Source organism: Parambassis ranga, chromosome 20 (genome assembly GCF_900634625.1).
Source record: "Parambassis ranga chromosome 20, fParRan2.1, whole genome shotgun sequence".
Classification (NCBI taxonomy): domain Eukaryota; kingdom Metazoa; phylum Chordata; class Actinopteri; family Ambassidae; genus Parambassis; species Parambassis ranga.
The window spans coordinates 16,165,740-16,183,804 of record NC_041040.1 but is presented as its reverse complement, the minus strand read 5'-3'; the positions used below and the strand labels follow the sequence as shown (position 1 = coordinate 16,183,804).

Below are 18,065 nucleotides of genomic sequence, written 5' to 3'. Positions count from 1 at the left end.
GTCAAAGGTGCTGCTGTCCTTAGTCTGAATTTATGACCATCTCGTACCAACCGGAGCTCTCTCCAGAGAGCAGAAAAACAACTGATCTCATCTGCCACAGCCTGAACTGCAGAAAACAACGTTATATGACATACTATGAAATTACTTATTAATACATTCAGTATCCTCGAATTACTTTGATTTTCTATAAAATTTCCTAACACATAAACACTTATGAAAATCACATTATTAAGCGATAAACACATATAAACATGAATACTTATATATCTGAACACACTGCATGTTAACACCATGCAGAATAAATTCTTTCACCCAACAGTATTTAGAGTCTGCAGTCTTCTTTTTTTATTTAATATTACTGAACTGACAGCCTCCTGCTTTCTTCAGAGAGCTGCGACAACTTTCCACGTGTTTTGCAGCTTGTATAACAAAGTGACGTTACATTATTTCGATAAGGTTCATTTGGTCTTCACCTATTTATGAACTATGATAGAATTCTTTTTAGTCAGACCTGTGTCTTGTGTTAGTTCATAAATAGGTGAAGACCAAATGAACCTTATCGAAATATTACGAACAAGTTTTGGACAACAATGTGTCAAAGATTTCCGACGCCTGGAGCAGCTGGAACAAAAAAGGGCACGCTATCGCAACCACCTTAATGAGAAGATAATTTCTGTATATTGAAACAACTCATATCAGCCACTGTTCTAGTATGAATAACAGATGACAGTTACATTAAAAAAATGTTTTTAGCTAAAACTCACACTAAAAGATCAATGTGTTAGCATAACATCTAGCTTGTAATCAATAATGTATATGGAAAGTTTCACTTGAACATTACCGTCCCTGTTCTGTGCAGCACCGAGCATTTAATAATATTTTTTAGGGTAAATGGACTTTTTTTATTTTAAAAAGATAACTAAGCACTTTGTGCTCAAACTTTTTGCTCAAAAACGTTTTACTCTCTGAGCTAGCTGCCTTTGCTGCAAATGTTTTTATTGTTAGCTATTAGCTCTCTAGCTGTTTAAGCCAATTTAACAGTGTAACCTAATATATTTAGTTCAGAATTTTAAGCTGTGACTTTGACAGGCTGCTAATCAGCCTGTTAGCATTATATAGATAAACATGATGTAAAGGTTATTTATTTAGTACATAAAGTAAAAACACTTTTCTGCTGCTAGCATGAGTTTTAGGCTAACAAACCTAAAACTAAATGTTCTATGATAAAGAGAACATTAGGTCGTAACGTCTAAAGAGACGTTACGTGCAGCCTGCTGTGTCTCTGTGGACGGTCAGCGGGACTGTGTGCGGACTGAAACAGTTAACGGTGTCGTGGTCGGCGGTGACGTCACGCTCCGGTTTCTGCTGCTGGGCCGCAGTTTGATCAGCAAAGGACGAACATCCACCCAAAAAAACCCCAGTCCAACAAGCAGAGGGGCAGAGGAACGACGCGGACATGGGCAACTGTCAGGTAGGCGTCAGATCCGTGTCCGTGTGTCTGAAGGCGTTTTGCTGATGTCAGACATCATGTAAAGGAAAATCTGAGCGGTTCGACTTCACTTTAAGAGAGACGGTTTCGGTCTTCATAAAATCCACATAATCATAAACTAATGTTATCTCCATGTGGCGATTTACCAATAACTTGTATATAACTATTGTTTGTTCAGCGTGAGTTTTCGGGTTTTACGCGCAGCTCATTTTACGCCTTAGACCTCTTACTGCGCATGTCCACCGCTGTATGAAATGAATGTAGTTACAGTGCAGGCTCATACTTATAATAAGTGGTGTTTCTTTAAGTGAACGCCATGTGAACGTTGCGGATGACAGACGCAGAGGAAAAGCAGCCACTCCTCTGCGGAATTCCTCACAGTCCCGTTAGATGTGAATGAGCAGTCTGTGTGTGGGGGAGGGTATGTCCCTGTTACTTTATACCTTCTCTTTACTATTCACAATGTGGCAAATGTCGTTGTATGATCAGGAAATAAACAAAACAGTTTGATTAATTAAAGTTTGGCTGCTGTTGGAGACCACGCTGTTCTTCCTGTGAGGGGGAAAGTCTTATTTTCTCTTTGTTCTCTGCTCCTGATGATGTATCTCTGTCATAAATCCTTCAGTATGTGCTGGCATTCCTGCGGCCCCCCACCAAAGTTTGTTTAAAGACCTCTGAATTCCTCCACCCCAGCATTGTTTGGGTCCCGCCACTCCTGCCAGCTGCTCCTGCCTGCTATCATGAATCCAAACAACGATTACACTGATCACAGCGCAGCTCTGTTTTTAGACGTCCGATTACCTCACGTTACAGCTTTATGTCTCCGTCTCCTCACGCAGCCTACGCTTTTCCCCTACGAGGATTTTGATGTGGTGGCTGACATCAAGGCCATCCGCAAAGCCTGCAAAGGGCTCGGTGAGTTCATAAAAGCTGGTTTTATTTTTTCTGACAGTGGCTTCTAACTCAAACCTGACTCATGTGTTGTTTCTTCTTGTCAGGAACTGATGAGAAGGCCATCATCAACATCCTGGCGAACCGCAGCTCATCTCAGCGGCAGGAAATCAAACAGGCCTACTTCGACAAGTATGATGATGTGAGTGCTGCTCTGTGTTCTACTGATGTGAAATATCCTCCTGTGTTTCTGTCCTCACAATGAAACCCCGTCTGCCTGTGTGTGTGTGTGTGTGACAGGAACTGGTGGATGTGCTGAAGAGCGAGCTGTCGGGGACCTTCGAGAAGGCCATCCTCGCCATGCTGGACCCGCCTGTCATCTACGCTGTGAAGGAGCTGAGGAGGGCCATGAAAGGAGCGGGCACCGACGAGGACGTCCTGGTGGAGATCCTCTGCACCGCCACCAACGCTGTACGCTGTAAACCCACGTCCTCCCACCACCACATGTCATTTACATTTATCTAACGTGTCTCCTTTTGTCCACAGGACATCGCCATGTTCAAAGAGTGCTACTTTCAGGGTAAGACCGTGACCTCTGGAGGAAAACACTCATGTGTGACTCATATGCGCCGACACAAAACTATTTCTGTCCTTATGTGGTGTAATACACACTCACGCTTTGTTTAGTCAAGGCCCATCCTGCTGCCACTTCCTGTCCACTGTGAGTTCACTGATGGTAGCTGATTATGTTCATCAACACTCTGTTCCGCTGTGTGTGCTCCAATATCTAGACCTACACCACGTTGACCACAGGAATAGGGTGGAGTTTTCATGAGACTACATACAGATCCACACCAGGCTTCAAGACTAAGGCCCCGTTCACACTGGGGAAATCAATCCGAATATATCCCGTTTTTTCTGAGTCTGAACAACGTGAATCCACAATTTCAAGCAGGATTGGCTCAAATGTGGTTTAGTTCTGAACGCAAATGCAGCTAGCAAATCCAGCTAGCGACGTGATACGTCCGGTTCACAGGGACAGTGTCCGGGTTGTGTATAAAAGCTGTATGTATACAACCGTCGAACTACGACAGCTTTGCCCCGAGTTTATTTTCCACAGGGCTACAAAGGAATAAACTGCTTTTTGAACCGAAACGAGGACACAAAACAAGCCGGATTAAGCTGGAGCACGTATCCAGTTTTAAGGCTATCTGGATTTAACCCTACTCCAACTGGATTGACTTTTTCCAGTGTGAACGGGGCCTAAGATACATCATTTACTGTCACGATAACATGCTACATGTTACCAACACAACAAGACAATGATTGAATTTTTTTCCTTAAATCCTGAAATGGGATATTTAATCCAGATTAGCTGTCTTTAGCATAACGAAAATGATGTTAGCTGACAAATCTCTCAGTGTACTGCTGGGGCCCAGACAACTGAGACTCTATCTCTCGTATCTCTCACATAGATACAGGAAGTGTAGCCCTTACACACTGATATTTCACTATTATTAATCCAATGATGTCATGTTTAATATTATATCAGAGTCAGTATCGGGGCGTTCAGACTAGTAAAGGTTCTGAATTCCTCTGGTTGCAGTGCACGAACGTGATCTTGAAGCCGACATCGAAGGAGATACGAGCGGAGACGTTAGAAACCTTCTCACACATCTGCTGCAGGCAAGTGGCTTTGAGTTTCTACTCTAGCCGTGTAACCAAATTCCCCCCATCTGCTCCTGAAATGGAGCTCACTCTCCCTGTGCCCAGTCGAGCCCTTTAAATGCAGACGCACTGGCCACACTCCAGACTCCCTCTCATTAGTAAAGCAGAGGCCGGATACAGTTGCAGAGTGAGACCGAAAGGCCTCAGCGAAAGTCAGTGAAATCTGTTTCCTCTTTCAGGGCAACAGAGACGAAAGTTATGAGGTGGATGAAGATCTGGCAGAACAAGATGCTACTGCCCTGTTTGAGGTAATGCTTTACGTTTTAATACATGTGAATCCTGAATACCCTGCAATAGACTGGCAACCACTCACACATTGACAGCTGGGACAGGCTCCAGCCCAGAAAACGGATGGATGGACGGATGACTGCTGAACGATATTAATATTGCTTGATCACTTGCAGGCTGGTGAGGGTCGCTTTGGGACAGACGAGTCCACCTTCAGCTACATCCTGGCCACCAGGAACTACCTGCAGCTCCAGGCCACCTTTAAGTTTTATGAGCAGGTGGGTATTTGTGTCCTCGTGTCACATTATATGACCTGATGTATCATTTTCAGCAGACGGTTCCACTGGGGAAGAATGATATTGAATTTTTGCTGATATCTCATATGCCAGTAGTGCTGAAGATGTATAGATGTACATGTTTTACTACTGATTTGCAGAGAACATGAGGCCTTTTCTGTAGTGAAATCAACTTATTATAGTTGATAATGTTGTTTATAACTTGTGCTTCTCTCTCCACAGCTCTCAGGAACTGAAATCCTGGATACCATCGAGAATGAGACTTCTGGGACGCTGAGGAAATGCTACACTGCTCTGGGTTAGTATGTGAGACAAAGGTCAGGTGCAGTCATGTTAAAATGCCTGCTGGCTGTTAGGTGGAGGGGCAGCCGCCGGTTGGACATTAACCGCAGTAGAGTTTAATGGATTCCTTCCCCACAGTGAGATGTGCTAAGAACCCCCAGCTCTACTTTGCCAGACGCCTGAATGATGCGATGAAAGGAGCAGGCACAGACGAGGACACCCTGATCCGCATCATCGTGTGTCGCTCAGAGGTAACTGCAGTAAAGTGACGTGTTGTAGAGGAGGAATAATGCAGCTGTTCGTCAGTAAACTGGTGTCTCCACATCATGTCATCCATTCTGACACATACTGCCTTGTTGCTGTAGTCTGGGTGATTAGCCTGCACGTTAGATAAGACAAATTTGGCAGCTGTGTGCAGATATAACATAGTCCTGTTTTGAAGTTAGTTTTAGTTTGGAGTGTCCCATAGACTTATCAATGCTGACACCAAAGGCAAGCCACGAGGTTACAGTCACCTTAACCTTTGACTTATGACTGTCAATCATCAATTATCACTGTATTATTCACTCCCTCTTTGAGCTTGAGTAAACATTTGTGTCAGAAATACTCTTAAGCTTTTTGAAAAAAGGGGATAGTTTCTGGGGGTAAACATCTGAACCAGAAACTTGAGGGAAAAAAAGTCATAAACTTGAGAATAAGTCTGAGAAACATCAGAAAAAAAGTTGGAATTTTGAGAAAATGAGGTCAGTGTTGTCTTTCATATCGAGCTTATACATGGATGTGGATGAAAAAGCCGTGTTTTGTATCATTTTTCGACAGTATGACTTGGAGACCATCAAAGACATGTACCTGGAGAAGTACGATGTGTCTCTGAAGGACGCCCTGAGGGACGAGTGCAGCGGCGACTTTAAACGCCTCCTCGTGGCCATCTGCCACTGAAATGTTGTAGTGTCTAACAAACTAACAGTACTCTCTGTATGACATGACCATATGCACAGTGAGGGAGCAGGAGGCTGGCGAAGTGACACAAACAGTCTGAGTTAGTGGAAGGCCCTCATGTTTTTTTATTTCACAGACCTATAATTTCTGTACATCTAACGTCTGTACTTACTGCCCATTTCTTAGTGAAATTTAACATCTTTACCAGCATTTATATTGTGGTAAGTAATTTTTAACCTTTGCACAAAAGCACCAAGATGTTCAACCTGAACAGGAGCCAGCTGTGGTCACACTGATGTGGTTACACTGAATGTGATCAGCTGGTTTACAGCCTGATAGGATAATACAATTACAAACATAAGACATGATTTAGTTTCAGTTCTGCCTGTATTTACTAACCTTTTTCATAATTGTATTATTTTTGATCAACTTATTGACTGTTATACCTCACTGCGGTCACAACTGATGCAATCACTCCATGTGGCTTAAAGAAATGTGAGCGTCTTTGCTGAAGGATTATTAGCGGGTATCATGAAGGATTATGCAAAGTTGTGTGGATGGATTTACTGAATGGTTTTCATGGCTGATCTACAGACAGATTATGTATTTTATCAGTTGCTTATTGAAAGACACTCTATATTGATTTACATGTTACATTTTTAATACTATATAACAACGAAAAACTTGACAAATCCAAACACACCTTACCTTGTTATATATTTTTTGTATTTTATGACTAACATAGAAGATGATTTAATATATGGCATTATTTTTGTTTTAGGTAGAAGTCAGAGGTTGTGAAAAGGCATTATTAAGTTAACATCTGGACATCTGTGTAATATGTGTGCCTGTTTGTGGCAGCTGAGATTCATTATGGAATACCACTATACGAGCTGAGAAGCAGCAGCATCCTGAACATCTGTCATTTGCCTCTTATAGCCAAAGAGTTTTAGTCTGCTAATAAAGTTTTCCTGTAACGCTGCTCTGTCTGTTTTTATTTACCCACCAACTCATAGCAATGTGTAGAAATATGTAAATGTTTCAGCTGAATTAAACAGGTATTAGTATTGTACTAGTGATCCCACCAAACGGTGAAAACTGTAGATGTGAATGGAATAAGGTTTTATAATCATTACACTTTCTGTAGAGGGACACGCCCCCTTTAAATCTGTCGACCCTGCTGTGCTGCTTTCAGGTGCTGTGGGAAATATGTAACATGTAAAACTCAGTTGTGGCAAGTTTCCATTTCTGCAGTGTATTTAAGGGTTGGATTTTGTTTTTTGCTAAAGTATTCTTAATAGATTATTAATAATATTTTATTTTTATGCATATATGGATATGAAGTATAATTTCTGTCTAAGATGTATACATATTTTTTAATTAAAGCTTTCAAATGCGTTGTTTTTAACACTGTTTTTTATGTTTACAAGAGGTGAAATGTTTTACAGGTAACAAAAAAAATAGACTTTAGAAAAGTATTACTTATTGGACTCACCTTGTTTTAATGTTTACGCTTTTATTTTTGTTAGGTTGACAAATTTAATCAGATTGACAATTACTAAAACTGTTTTGTGTTTAGTTTTAGTTTCTCTGTATTAGGCCAATCCTAAACAGCACATAGACCAGTGTTTTATCCTAATATTTAATCCTAATGACGTTGGGGTTTGTATTAACTGCCTATGAACTCTACGACTTTCTGCACGTTCCCTGAACGCATCTCAGCGTGGCCGTGGCCCCGCCCCTCTCTCAGACATGCGTCTTGTACTCTGGTGTTTTTCACTGTGTCGGTGTTTATATTTTTATTAATAAAGGCGATTTTTACACGCACTGAGGCTTCAGCTGTCCACAGGTAAAGCCGTGGACCATCAGCAGCACTTCTACTCTGTTGAAGGTGGGTTGTCTCGTGTCTTCACCGTGTTTCTTGACGCTTTTCTCCCGTTTTTGCTGGTAATTACAGGCATTAGCATCCATCTTGATGGGAGCTAATTAAACCACAGCAAGGAGGGATGGTTAGCCCTTTGTAGCGCTTCAATGTAATACAGCCTTTATAATTTCTCTTTATAGATTATAGTCACGACTAATATGTTTTTAAATGATTCCCAAACATGATTGTTTCTGTTATAAATATGTACAGGTGAACATGACATACCTTTAAGGTGCTATAAGGAAGTTTCGCTGTAAAACAAATAATACTGCAGTGGTTCATTTACATAACAGTAAATCTCATTGATGTACAGATTAATCTCTGCAGCACTGTGTGTTTATGTTTGCAGCTGCAGCTTGCACATGTCAAAGTGGAAGAGTTTCCTTGAAAACATTAGTCCACTTCCTCCAATAAACACAAGCACATAAACTACTATACTGCTGCAAACTGACGCCTTAAAATGCTTTCAAAAGACATAATATTCATAATTAATGCATGACTCATGTGATGCATGATTAATGTGCAGGCATCATGAATTACTGTTGCTCTCATACAATGTATTTATCACAAGGAGTCCAGTGTGTCTTGTGAATATGAAAACACTTGCATATGTTTTTAAAAACTTCCTTTTAATGGAGTGGGACTGTGCTGTCACCTCACATTGCCTGTGTCAGGGTCAAAAAGTTGCACTGGAGAAACTCTCCATACCAGCAGGTGGCAGTAAACGTTTATCACCATTCACAAAAGGATACTTAGATTAAATGTAAAGAAGGAATAACTTTCTTTCATGTCCATTATAGCTTTGTGGGGGACACTGGTGCCATCTTTAAGAGTTTTGAAGACAGTTGGCAGTCCCCCACTGCCTCGTTCTTAAATATTACTTGTGTGTGGTTCACCATATTCTTTTAAATGTATTAATGTGGGATCAATCATAAATTGACATTGCTCTGGATTAATGAATGATCCAGTCATTTGTGGATTAAGTACAAAGGTATGTTCACTGTAGCGTTAAACCAATGCAGGCAGGATTGTTTGTCAATTATTAATCACTGATCAATCACTAACTGCTGAGCCACAGACCTGATGATGTCATGAGAGGCTCTGTTGAATCTAATTATCGAGGGAAAGTGTCATATTTGGAAGGAGGTCACAGTGAAAAAGCCACCTGCATACAGAAAACATAATGTGAAAGAGGGGATGTGAAAGCAATTAATTCAGTGTGGTCAGACATAGTAATATTTTACTTATATAATGTAATATAATGGAGGCATTTGTTAAGCAGCACATTGCACACACCAAAGAAAAAGTGTGCTGCTGATGTTATCACATACAGTATTTATACTCATCTTATAAAATATGTCTTAATTATAAGATGTGTATCTCTTAATTAAAAGATACACACCTTATAATTAGAAGATTTGTGTCTTGTTGCTATGGAAACATTTTTTCCCCCGTGTTTACTTGTAGCCAGCTTTTGGTGGCAAACATTGTGACTGTACAGGCCACCTGCCTGAGCCTAAGGCTAATTAACACTGATACCTAAGGGTTTCCAATATACAATATACTGAGTTTTACCAAATGACAACAAATTTACATCACTCATCTTCATTACCAGGTTTGAAGAGATGTCTGTGTGGCAGCAGGACACGTCGGGTTACTCCCCCTGTGTGGAGATCGACTCCAGCTCTGTGCGGACCAAAGATCGTCTGAGCTCTCCATCCTGGCTAAAGCAGGAACAGGAAGACCTACGCATCATCAAGTGGGAGAATTTTCAGAGTGGAACCTCAGCAGATGCTGTTCAGGACAACACACCCAGCAGCGCCATGTCTGGTAAGGCTGTGTTAAAGCAGCCGTTTACCATATTGTTTCAGTCATTAAAGATTTGTAGGCCATGCAGAGTGTGCATAGGACTGTCTTGAGGCTTTAGCAAGGATTTAGTATGGTGAACATGTAGCTACTTCCTGTTTTCTGCCAGTAACTAAGTACAATATTTCCCTTTGTGCCTCATAGCCAGTTTTTATGTTTGTGATTTTAAAAGGTTTTAAAAGGTTGTCAGCCGACTAGTCACAAAATAAATGGCCTGAAAGCACACCACACCGCCTGCTGTGGCCTTTTGTTTTTCTAGCTGCCTCCCACATGGAGAGTTTACCCCCAAGGGTGCTGCTGACCATCACCAAGCTACAGTGCATGCTGGAGAGCAAACAGGAGCGCATCGCCGCACTGGAGAGGCAGGTGGAGGACCTGATGCAGGACCGCAAGTTCCTTAGGAGTCAGATCGAAAACCTCACAAGCAACCGCTCCATGCCAGCGTTCGCTTCACCCAGTCCAATGGCTGAAGGTCAGTGGCTGTAGTGAAGATGTAGATGGTGAATAAATATGCCGTTTTTCTCATATGTTCTCATTCTGTCATTTCTTTGATAGTTCCAAAGTCCAGCAAAGTGCAGCATTCAGAAAACAAATCTCGAAAAAGAGAAAGGGCGTCTTCGAGTTCCTCTGCCAGCGGCGATAGCGCGTCCGAGGCGTCAGACTTGTCCGAGGTGTCAGCAGGCTCCAGTGAACACAGACGGAAGAAACACCACAAGGATAAGAAAAGATCGAGGAAAGGGAAAGACTACAGCAGAAAGAGAGGTAAACCTCCTGACTTACTAAACTTGTATTCTATACTATTATACAGTGACATTTTTGTACTGTGTCTTTTAGTTTAGTCTCTTAACCGTCAGATCCCCAAAACCTGCTTGATGGTTTGAAATGCTTTATTGTTTTTAAAAAGTTGAAGACCTTGTTTGTGTTATCTGCCTCTGACATGTCTGAGTTGTCTCTACTTTCAGCCATGACTGTGCCTTTTTTATAGACTTTGTATTGCAGAGAAAACGAGCTGAAACTGACTGAAAATATGACAGGAGTAAAAAAAACACTTTCTGAGGGTTAAAACTAGATTTGGATGATCAATGTATGTGTGATGTTGGAACAGATGGAATTTGTGCCAAGATGGCACAGAGTTTTCAGGCGCACCAATAAATATATTTCATCTAATGTCAAAGTTGCATTCAAAATGTGCAATATGTATTAACATTGCTGTAAAGTCTGTGGTTGCTCATGTCCCATCATGTCTTCCCCTCAGCTACTGGTGTCCAGTACGTCATTCATCGCTACAAACAAGTCCTGTCCGCCTTCGTCAAAAAGAAAAGCATGAGTGAAGCCTTCCGCCATCTTGGAATTGACCGAAACACCATCGCCAACACAGCCTCAATTGCTGAGCTCCATCTGGCCGGAAAGGACATGGTCCCCCTGGTGGGCGTGTTTCGCCAAGGAGAAGAGACTCTGGTCAGCTACGCCCAAAGGTGCACCATGGTCATAGACAGTGACGCCGATCTGTCCAGGAAAATAGACCAGATGAAAGCCAACGGAGAGCTCCTACCCATCTCAGGGAAAAGACAGAGGGCGCTGCACTCCCACATGCAGCAGCTGGGGGGCGCTGCAGAAAGCATCTTAATAGGTTGATAAGCTGGTGAAACATAAGGCCTTCATGGAAGTATGGTCAGCGTGGTTCTATTGAAAGAGGTTCACTTTGTAGACATGGGAGCGTATTGAAACTGGCTGCAGTTCACCTAGAGGGCGCTCACTAGCTAGTCCTCAACGAAAAGAAATGAAGAGAAGCCATCACAGTCGGCCCATGTTGAAGTCACCCAGATCCTTCTGCTTGCTATTTTTACTTTTTTTAGTAAGTCAATTTTGAGGACAAAATCTTCACTTCCTGATATATTTCACACACTGACCAGGTGCCATGGTAACCAGGTAATCTGTCATTTACTTCACCTGTCAGTGGTCACATTGATGGCTGTATAGCGTCCCTGCTGCTGCTGCTTGTTGGATGTGTTGAATCAAAGACTATTTGTCTAGATTTAACAAGCTATAAAACTCTGAAACAAGCTACTGTATATCTTTTATTCTTTGATACCTAATTCTGATTGTTTACATTTATAGGCTTCAAAGGACCCCTTCATATTCAGAGCTATCCTGGCAGCGCCCCATGAAACAGCTCTCTCCATATTGAAATTCTCTAATGCTCTGTTTTTCTCTTCTCAATCTAAAGTGCTGGATTTTGATGCTTTGTGTAGCATTTTTAATTTTTAACAACTATTATTTATATTTCTGTGCGACAAGAAATGAATGTATGCCATTTGTTTTGAGAATTTTTAGTTCTGTATAGTGGAATGTTGCAGCTGAGGTTTCTATTTTTGTTATTTATGTGTAGTTAAAGAAGCAGCCACAAGATGGCAGTGCTCACATGTTGGATTGTGTTTACAAATCACTTCTGTCATTTACTTCAAAATGGTGGATGGTCAATTTTCCAATCATCTTTCAGCATTCCAGGTTTGTTGGAGGTGTTCATATACCTCGGATCAATAACAACCTTCTAAATGAACCAGATGATTTAAAAAACATGAAAGAACAGTTTGTTCACACAAAAGTCTGACTGATAATTGTTTCATTCGCATGTATTCTGTGTTTGCCTTTTTCAACAGGAAGTCATACTCCCTTTGACCTCAGGTAAAAAGCCTCGAATGTGACATGAGCACATCAGTGCCTGTGTTCTGCAGGCTTGTTGGGGGGGTGTTGTAAGTCAGTGGGCAGCACCAGTTGTGCAGACATCTTTGGCTGATGGTGTCAGTGGCAAAGTGTTTTCCTGCTGTTAGCTTTTCACATGGAGTGACAAATTACTTGTGCAAATCCATTACAGGGGCTGCTCCCAGCCTGTTTATCTTTGCATGGGACTCTGTCACTGTCACTCCCGTTTCACATGTCGGCTACCTGCTTATCTTTCATCCCAGTCTGTCCACTCAACCCCCCCATCCCCCAGTACCCTCCTCTGTTATGAACTCATTCAGTCATTTCTCATTATGCATCACTCCTGCCGTCCTTCTTGTATTCTTCCTGTCTCGTCTTTTCAGTCAAAAAGGTGGTCAGAAGGTTGGATGGTGTAGAAACATTTGATGCCAATGCAGGCAACCGCGCGCGACCTGAAGTTCCTCTCATCCACCCATTCACAGCCAGAGGGGACAGGTGTGTGCTGGTCTGCTCTGCAGCATGAGGTAGGAAGGAGGGTGGGTGTATCTCTCTTTGCCAGTGCTCATCTCGCTCCACCTCCTGAGGCATGCAAATGTCACTTCTTCTCTCCTTGTCACCAGATTTAAATGCAAATCCTGGTTGTCTGCAGTTTCTGAAATAGAAAAAGGCACTGGGAGTGAGGTACACGATGTCACTGCACGTCTCTAAAAAAGCAGCTGCAAATACTCCAGAGTGTGCTAATGACTCAGGGTGATGGGGCTCTGAGCTGAGAATGGAGATGGGACATAGGCCTAATCGAGCCTGAAGCATTCTCCTCTCCTCCCCCAGCTCTTTGACTTACGCCCCTGTGGGGCCAGCTGGGACTCCATTTTGTGCCTTTCCTGGCTCAAGGTGCCGCGTCAGTGTGGAGCGTGTAAATGCCTGATGGGTACAAAATCCACCCCCACCCCCTCCCTCCTCATCCCTTTGATGCTCCTGACCTTGACAAAAAGAGCATCTGGGCGTTCTCACAGAGAGTAGCTTAATAATCACCAATCACAGTGTTAATGGTGCAGGTAAAATGTGTTTGAACTGGCGGGTTATGTTTTGTTGTTACACTGGCAGGGTGCACCAGACCTGCTGCATAATAAGTGCCTCAGACACATTATATAAAGGAGTACAAGGCTTGTAATAGAATGATATTCAGTAACAGTGCTTAGCTTGTATCGGCACTTCATCATTTGAAAGAATATCAGGGCTGTAAATGAAATGTTGAAATTGTCTTTTATTATTATTGCATCTGACTGCCTGTTTATTGGCATGAATATCACTTTGTTTTTAGTTTCTGTTTTAGGACCAAAAGGAAAATTTAGGTGAGAACAATGGTACGAGCAGCAACAAAACAACGAAAGGGGAAAGCGGTGAGCTCGACATCGTTTCTCATACAAATTTAAATAGTTATAATAGTTATAATAGTTAGCTTTAGGTGGTACTGGAGGAGTCAGGCTAGCTGTCCCCTTGTATTCAGTAAAGCTAACCTGTTAGCTTAGAGAGAACTAGGTGGAGTTTTCGGCACACAGGTAACAGATTTTAGCTTTTTAACTGTGTTGGTAGACATTAAAACATATGTATTACACAGGACTTTAGAGGCGCTGGAGTGTTTTCTCACTTATGTAAGGGCTTCACTGTCATCACCAGTCTTGGATAAACCTAATGCAATGTAAGGTCTGCTAGCTTAGCTTAGCTTAGCTTAGCAGAAGGACAGATGAAAAAACTGTATAAAGATATAAAAATTTTAATAACTTAAAATGTAAATAAATAAATAAATAGAGCCAATGCTTGTCAGTGAGATTTAGAGGTGTCGGTGTTGTTGTTGTTTTAGACAGAAACAGATATTATCTTATTAGCCGTTTAACACTCCATTCGACACAACTTGTTTAATACATGGTGGTGCGTGTCTTCTTATCGTATACAGCAGAACTAGCTGCTTCCACATTACATTTTTGCTAAATTTGAGGCTTCATAATAATGTTTATTTAATTCAATAATGTGTTCTCCTTATTCTGAATGTGTTGTTTTTACTTCTTTATTAATATTTAGGATCAGGCCTTTTACAGCCTGGTTTCAGGTTCAGTTGCTGTTATAAACTGATGAACACTAGTCACCCGCTGTATCTAAATGTCTTTAGTCAGTGTCAGGGGCCGTCTGGTGTTTTTTCTCCAGCAGTAGTGACAGGACCGACATTTAAATTTAGCAATACACCCCCCTAAAGCAGAACTGACAGTCATCTGAGTTACTCAGCACTGCATTTAGAATTGCATCCTTCAATGTGTTTGGTGATATTTTCAGGAATTGAGTGAAACACACTCCAACACATGTGAATCCCCTGAAATGAAGGGACAGTTGAGACGTGTGTGTGTGGGTCTGTGCTTCTTCACCTTTCCTTCGCCCTTGATCTTCCTGCTAATGAAATCTTAAAATAACCTGCAGGCTGCTGAAAAAGTAGGTCAGAGCACCAATGTGACGCTGTTTCAATACAAAAGCATCAAGTAGTGCATTATGGGTATTTACCCCTTTGGTAGAATTGAGGTGGGGGCCGGAGTCTGCGCACTGGTGGATTCCTATTCTTGTCCCTTTTCTTTCCCTGCTGCAGTGACATGACATGCTGGTGGAGCAGTCAACAGCAGTTTTTGTCAACATGCAATCACAGTTTCATGTTCTGCCTTTAATTGGACATATTTCTATTCTCCCAGCTATGTGTCTAAACCTTTTACTGCATGAGACCACTGGATGACAGCGGTGCTGCATTAACATCAGCCTGCTATCTGTGAGAGGCACTAGAGGACGGTGTTGAATCCAGAACACGCTGTTCTGCCGTTTGTGTGGCCAAACATTCACTCCTCGGTGCACAGTTTAGCAGACTGCAGCTGTGATTAGATTAGAGTACAATAATGTGGGATTGGTCTCATTTCAGATACGTAATTAGCCAAAGACATAAGAAAACAAATGTTAAAAAACCTGAGCAGACAAAATGCCATGCTGGTTATTTTTACCCCTTAAGCTGTCCATGCTTACAAATAAATCCACCAGTAAAATAACAGTCAATAATGGGACTTCTCTTGGCAATTATAGAATGGATAAAAAAAGCAAAGATGCTAATCTGAAAGCATAGAACCTCTCCACAATGACAGCCATTCTGCCAGAGCTGCTCCATCAACAAGTCTTGAGGTATTGCTGGTGTGTTCTCCATCTGGCTGCCACTGATAAGAACTAACTGGGGGCTGCTGGATAATAGTCTCACAAGCTTAAAAGCACAAGGGGAGAGGGGGGGGGGGGGGCGTAATGTATTTGAGCAGGAGGGGGGGGGGGGGGATAAGGAGGACCCTATAAAGCAAACCTCATCTCCTGCTTCTGAGCACATTTGGGCAAAGACAGCCTGACAGAGGCAGAGAGTATAGGGTGGGGGTGGGTGGGGTGGGGTGGTGTGGGGACATCATGCTGCCATAGTCATGATTTGCCTGGAGCGTGATTTAACTCCTGGAGAAACAAGATGGCCGTACTCAATCACAACATATGAGGTACGGCATGTTTACAGTACAAATCATTCAATCCTAGTTACACAGCCCGGCTGCTACACTTGGAATAATCTGTTTCTGTGAATGGCCTGGTCTCTTTGCACCAAAGGAAATATGTAAAGGTGGTACGACCTCTATTTTCACGGTCAAAGGCACTGACTGTTTTATTTTACCCCCCCCCCCCCCCCCCCCCCAGGTGTCCTCAGATAGACCGCAGTGACTCATGGGAGATAAAAGAGTAAAAAAAATATGATGAACGGATGTATGCTGCAAGCACAAACAGGTTTGTATATTCAGTGAAATTAGAAATAAATAGCATCCTCTTGTGAGTGAGTTTTTTTCTCCTCCTCCTCAGAAATTAGTAAACTGTCTGGAGATGACGTAGAAGAAGACGCAAGATGACAGCATGAAGGAACCCCAACACCACCCTCCAATCCTGTTGCTTCTCCGTCCGGTGACGCTGGGCAAACCAGACATAAAAAGGAAAATCACTGGAAGGAGACTGGATGCTGGTGGACGCACGACTCACACAGTAAATACGTCACACAGCGTGTTTCAGAATATGTGCTGATAACCAGAGATGGATTTGGATTTTTTTTTTAAAGCAGCCATCTCAGTGGGTCCTCTGGGTTAATGACAGGAAAAAGGGTGTAGATTAAAAAAAGAGAAGCGCTGCTGGCCATTACCCACCGATCAGAGCTGTCATATTATCTGAAAACACAGATAGATGGGAGGTTTAGCAGTAAGGGAAATGCTTTGACTCCCTTTCCATGATAATAGTCCTGTGTTGCTTGTGTTAGTGAGACACACACCCACTCAGTGAAGGATCGTGTAGTGGCAGTATTGTCTGCTTGTAATTCCATGAAGAATTTCTGTTTTCTCTCCTGCTTGACCTTTATTATGATAACAGACGGTAATTACACAGTGCTGTTGTTTTCACAGACTGCACGTCTAATCACAGGACATGCATCTGTAGCAATGAGAAATGTTTTTGTGCAGAATACACACATGTTTTTTTTTTTTGTGCGCACACCGTTTGAGTTTTTGTGCTATGTCTGTATGGGGCCTGTGAATGTCCACTAAATCTGGCAGCAGCTCCAAACACAGAAAACCATGTCTGTGACCATATGGAGAAAAAGCTGATTAATCAGTGTGTTCAATATGTTCGCTCCATCAGGGAAATCCAGCACCGCAAATAAGCTGAGGAAGGCAAAAACACAGAGTACAACTTTAGAAGCTAACTTTGCAATGTTTGTGTGTGTGAGACGTACCTACTGAATCAAGAACATGGGAACACATAATCACAAATAAAAACAAAGCTTGTGTGGCACTTGTAGTTTCAGTGAAGAGTGGTCAGCCATTTTGACAAAGCCACCCTCAAGTTTCTGCTTGAATAACTGCAGTTTGGAAGTGTTTGCTTCCTCTCTGTGTGCAGGCATATGGATAAAACTTACACAATATTATTACAGAGCTAGCTTTAGCCATCTGCCACAAGCTTTTCTGAAGCTACAAGTCAGAACGCATGCTTTAGCCTTTATCCTGCATCACCATTCTAATCTATGTAGTGTATTTTAAACCTTGCAAAAATGCATTTTTATTTGGACGTCAGGTTTAGTCAAGTCTTGTTTTACCAGAACTTTCGATACAAAAACAGAAACTTAGGCATGCTCATAAAACTGGGGGAGATAAACAGATTCTGAAGAGCATCTGAGGGCATTTGCATCACCAAGTTATACAACCCTGCTCCAGTGCTAAACAGGGCTGACTGTTTTGATGATGAGACACTGCAGGGACTGTTCAGCATCGTGTCATGAATCCCAGCTGATTGTACTCAGGTGGGATGGCAGGCGAGTGGGCAGAGAGCGCGGTCAAAAGGTGTCTATTGTTCTCAGTGTACTTACATTCTAGAACAAGAGGATTTTTTTTTACCCATGCCAACAAGGGGGTGGTGATGAATGGTGATGAAATCATTAATTAATTTTTCAAGCGTCCTCAGTTTGAGTTTGTAGCCCCTTTCTACAACATTTTGTACCTTGATGGCTCATTTTACACTATGTGTTTGTTAATGTTAATGTTGTTAATGAAACTTTTTTGTTAAACCCTTCCTTTCCTTTGTTTTTCTCACCAGCAGAGCTGATTCAAAGTGGTGATCGGAGCCTGATCAG

At 42.1% G+C, this 18,065-nt stretch overlaps 2 protein-coding genes across 2 annotated transcripts; both read left to right on the top strand.

Moving 5' to 3' along the window:
- The first annotated feature begins 1,313 nt into the window (after positions 1 to 1,313).
- anxa13 (annexin A13) lies at positions 1,314 to 6,835 on the top strand. The gene is made up of 11 exons (XM_028433480.1): positions 1,314 to 1,471; positions 2,329 to 2,404; positions 2,488 to 2,582; positions 2,681 to 2,851; positions 2,927 to 2,960; positions 3,987 to 4,066; positions 4,288 to 4,356; positions 4,513 to 4,614; positions 4,855 to 4,930; positions 5,053 to 5,165; positions 5,734 to 6,835. Exons 1-11 carry the CDS (start codon positions 1,457 to 1,459, stop codon positions 5,851 to 5,853), a joined length of 951 nt encoding a protein of 316 aa, XP_028289281.1. The 5' UTR covers positions 1,314 to 1,456; the 3' UTR covers positions 5,854 to 6,835.
- A 771-nt stretch (positions 6,836 to 7,606) lies between these two features.
- On the top strand, positions 7,607 to 11,707 carry LOC114453411 (coiled-coil domain-containing protein 106-like). Its single transcript, XM_028433301.1, has 5 exons — positions 7,607 to 7,744; positions 9,393 to 9,607; positions 9,903 to 10,115; positions 10,199 to 10,405; positions 10,899 to 11,707. Exons 2-5 carry the CDS (start codon positions 9,403 to 9,405, stop codon positions 11,276 to 11,278), a joined length of 1,005 nt encoding a protein of 334 aa, XP_028289102.1. The 5' UTR covers positions 7,607 to 7,744; positions 9,393 to 9,402; the 3' UTR covers positions 11,279 to 11,707.
- Positions 11,708 to 18,065: the final 6,358 nt, after the last annotated feature.

Coding starts and splice junctions, on each gene's coding strand:
- anxa13 (XM_028433480.1), top strand. Junction 2,852..2,926: donor TCTGCACCGCCACCAACGCT/GTACGCTGTAAA, acceptor TTTTGTCCACAG/GACATCGCCATGTTCAAAGA. Junction 4,615..4,854: donor CCTTTAAGTTTTATGAGCAG/GTGGGTATTTGT, acceptor CTCTCTCCACAG/CTCTCAGGAACTGAAATCCT.
- LOC114453411 (XM_028433301.1), top strand. CDS start 9,403: ATGTCTGTGTGGCAGCAGGACACGTCGGGTTACTCCCCCTGTGTGGAG. Junction 9,608..9,902: donor ACCCAGCAGCGCCATGTCTG/GTAAGGCTGTGT, acceptor TTGTTTTTCTAG/CTGCCTCCCACATGGAGAGT. Junction 10,406..10,898: donor AGACTACAGCAGAAAGAGAG/GTAAACCTCCTG, acceptor TCTTCCCCTCAG/CTACTGGTGTCCAGTACGTC.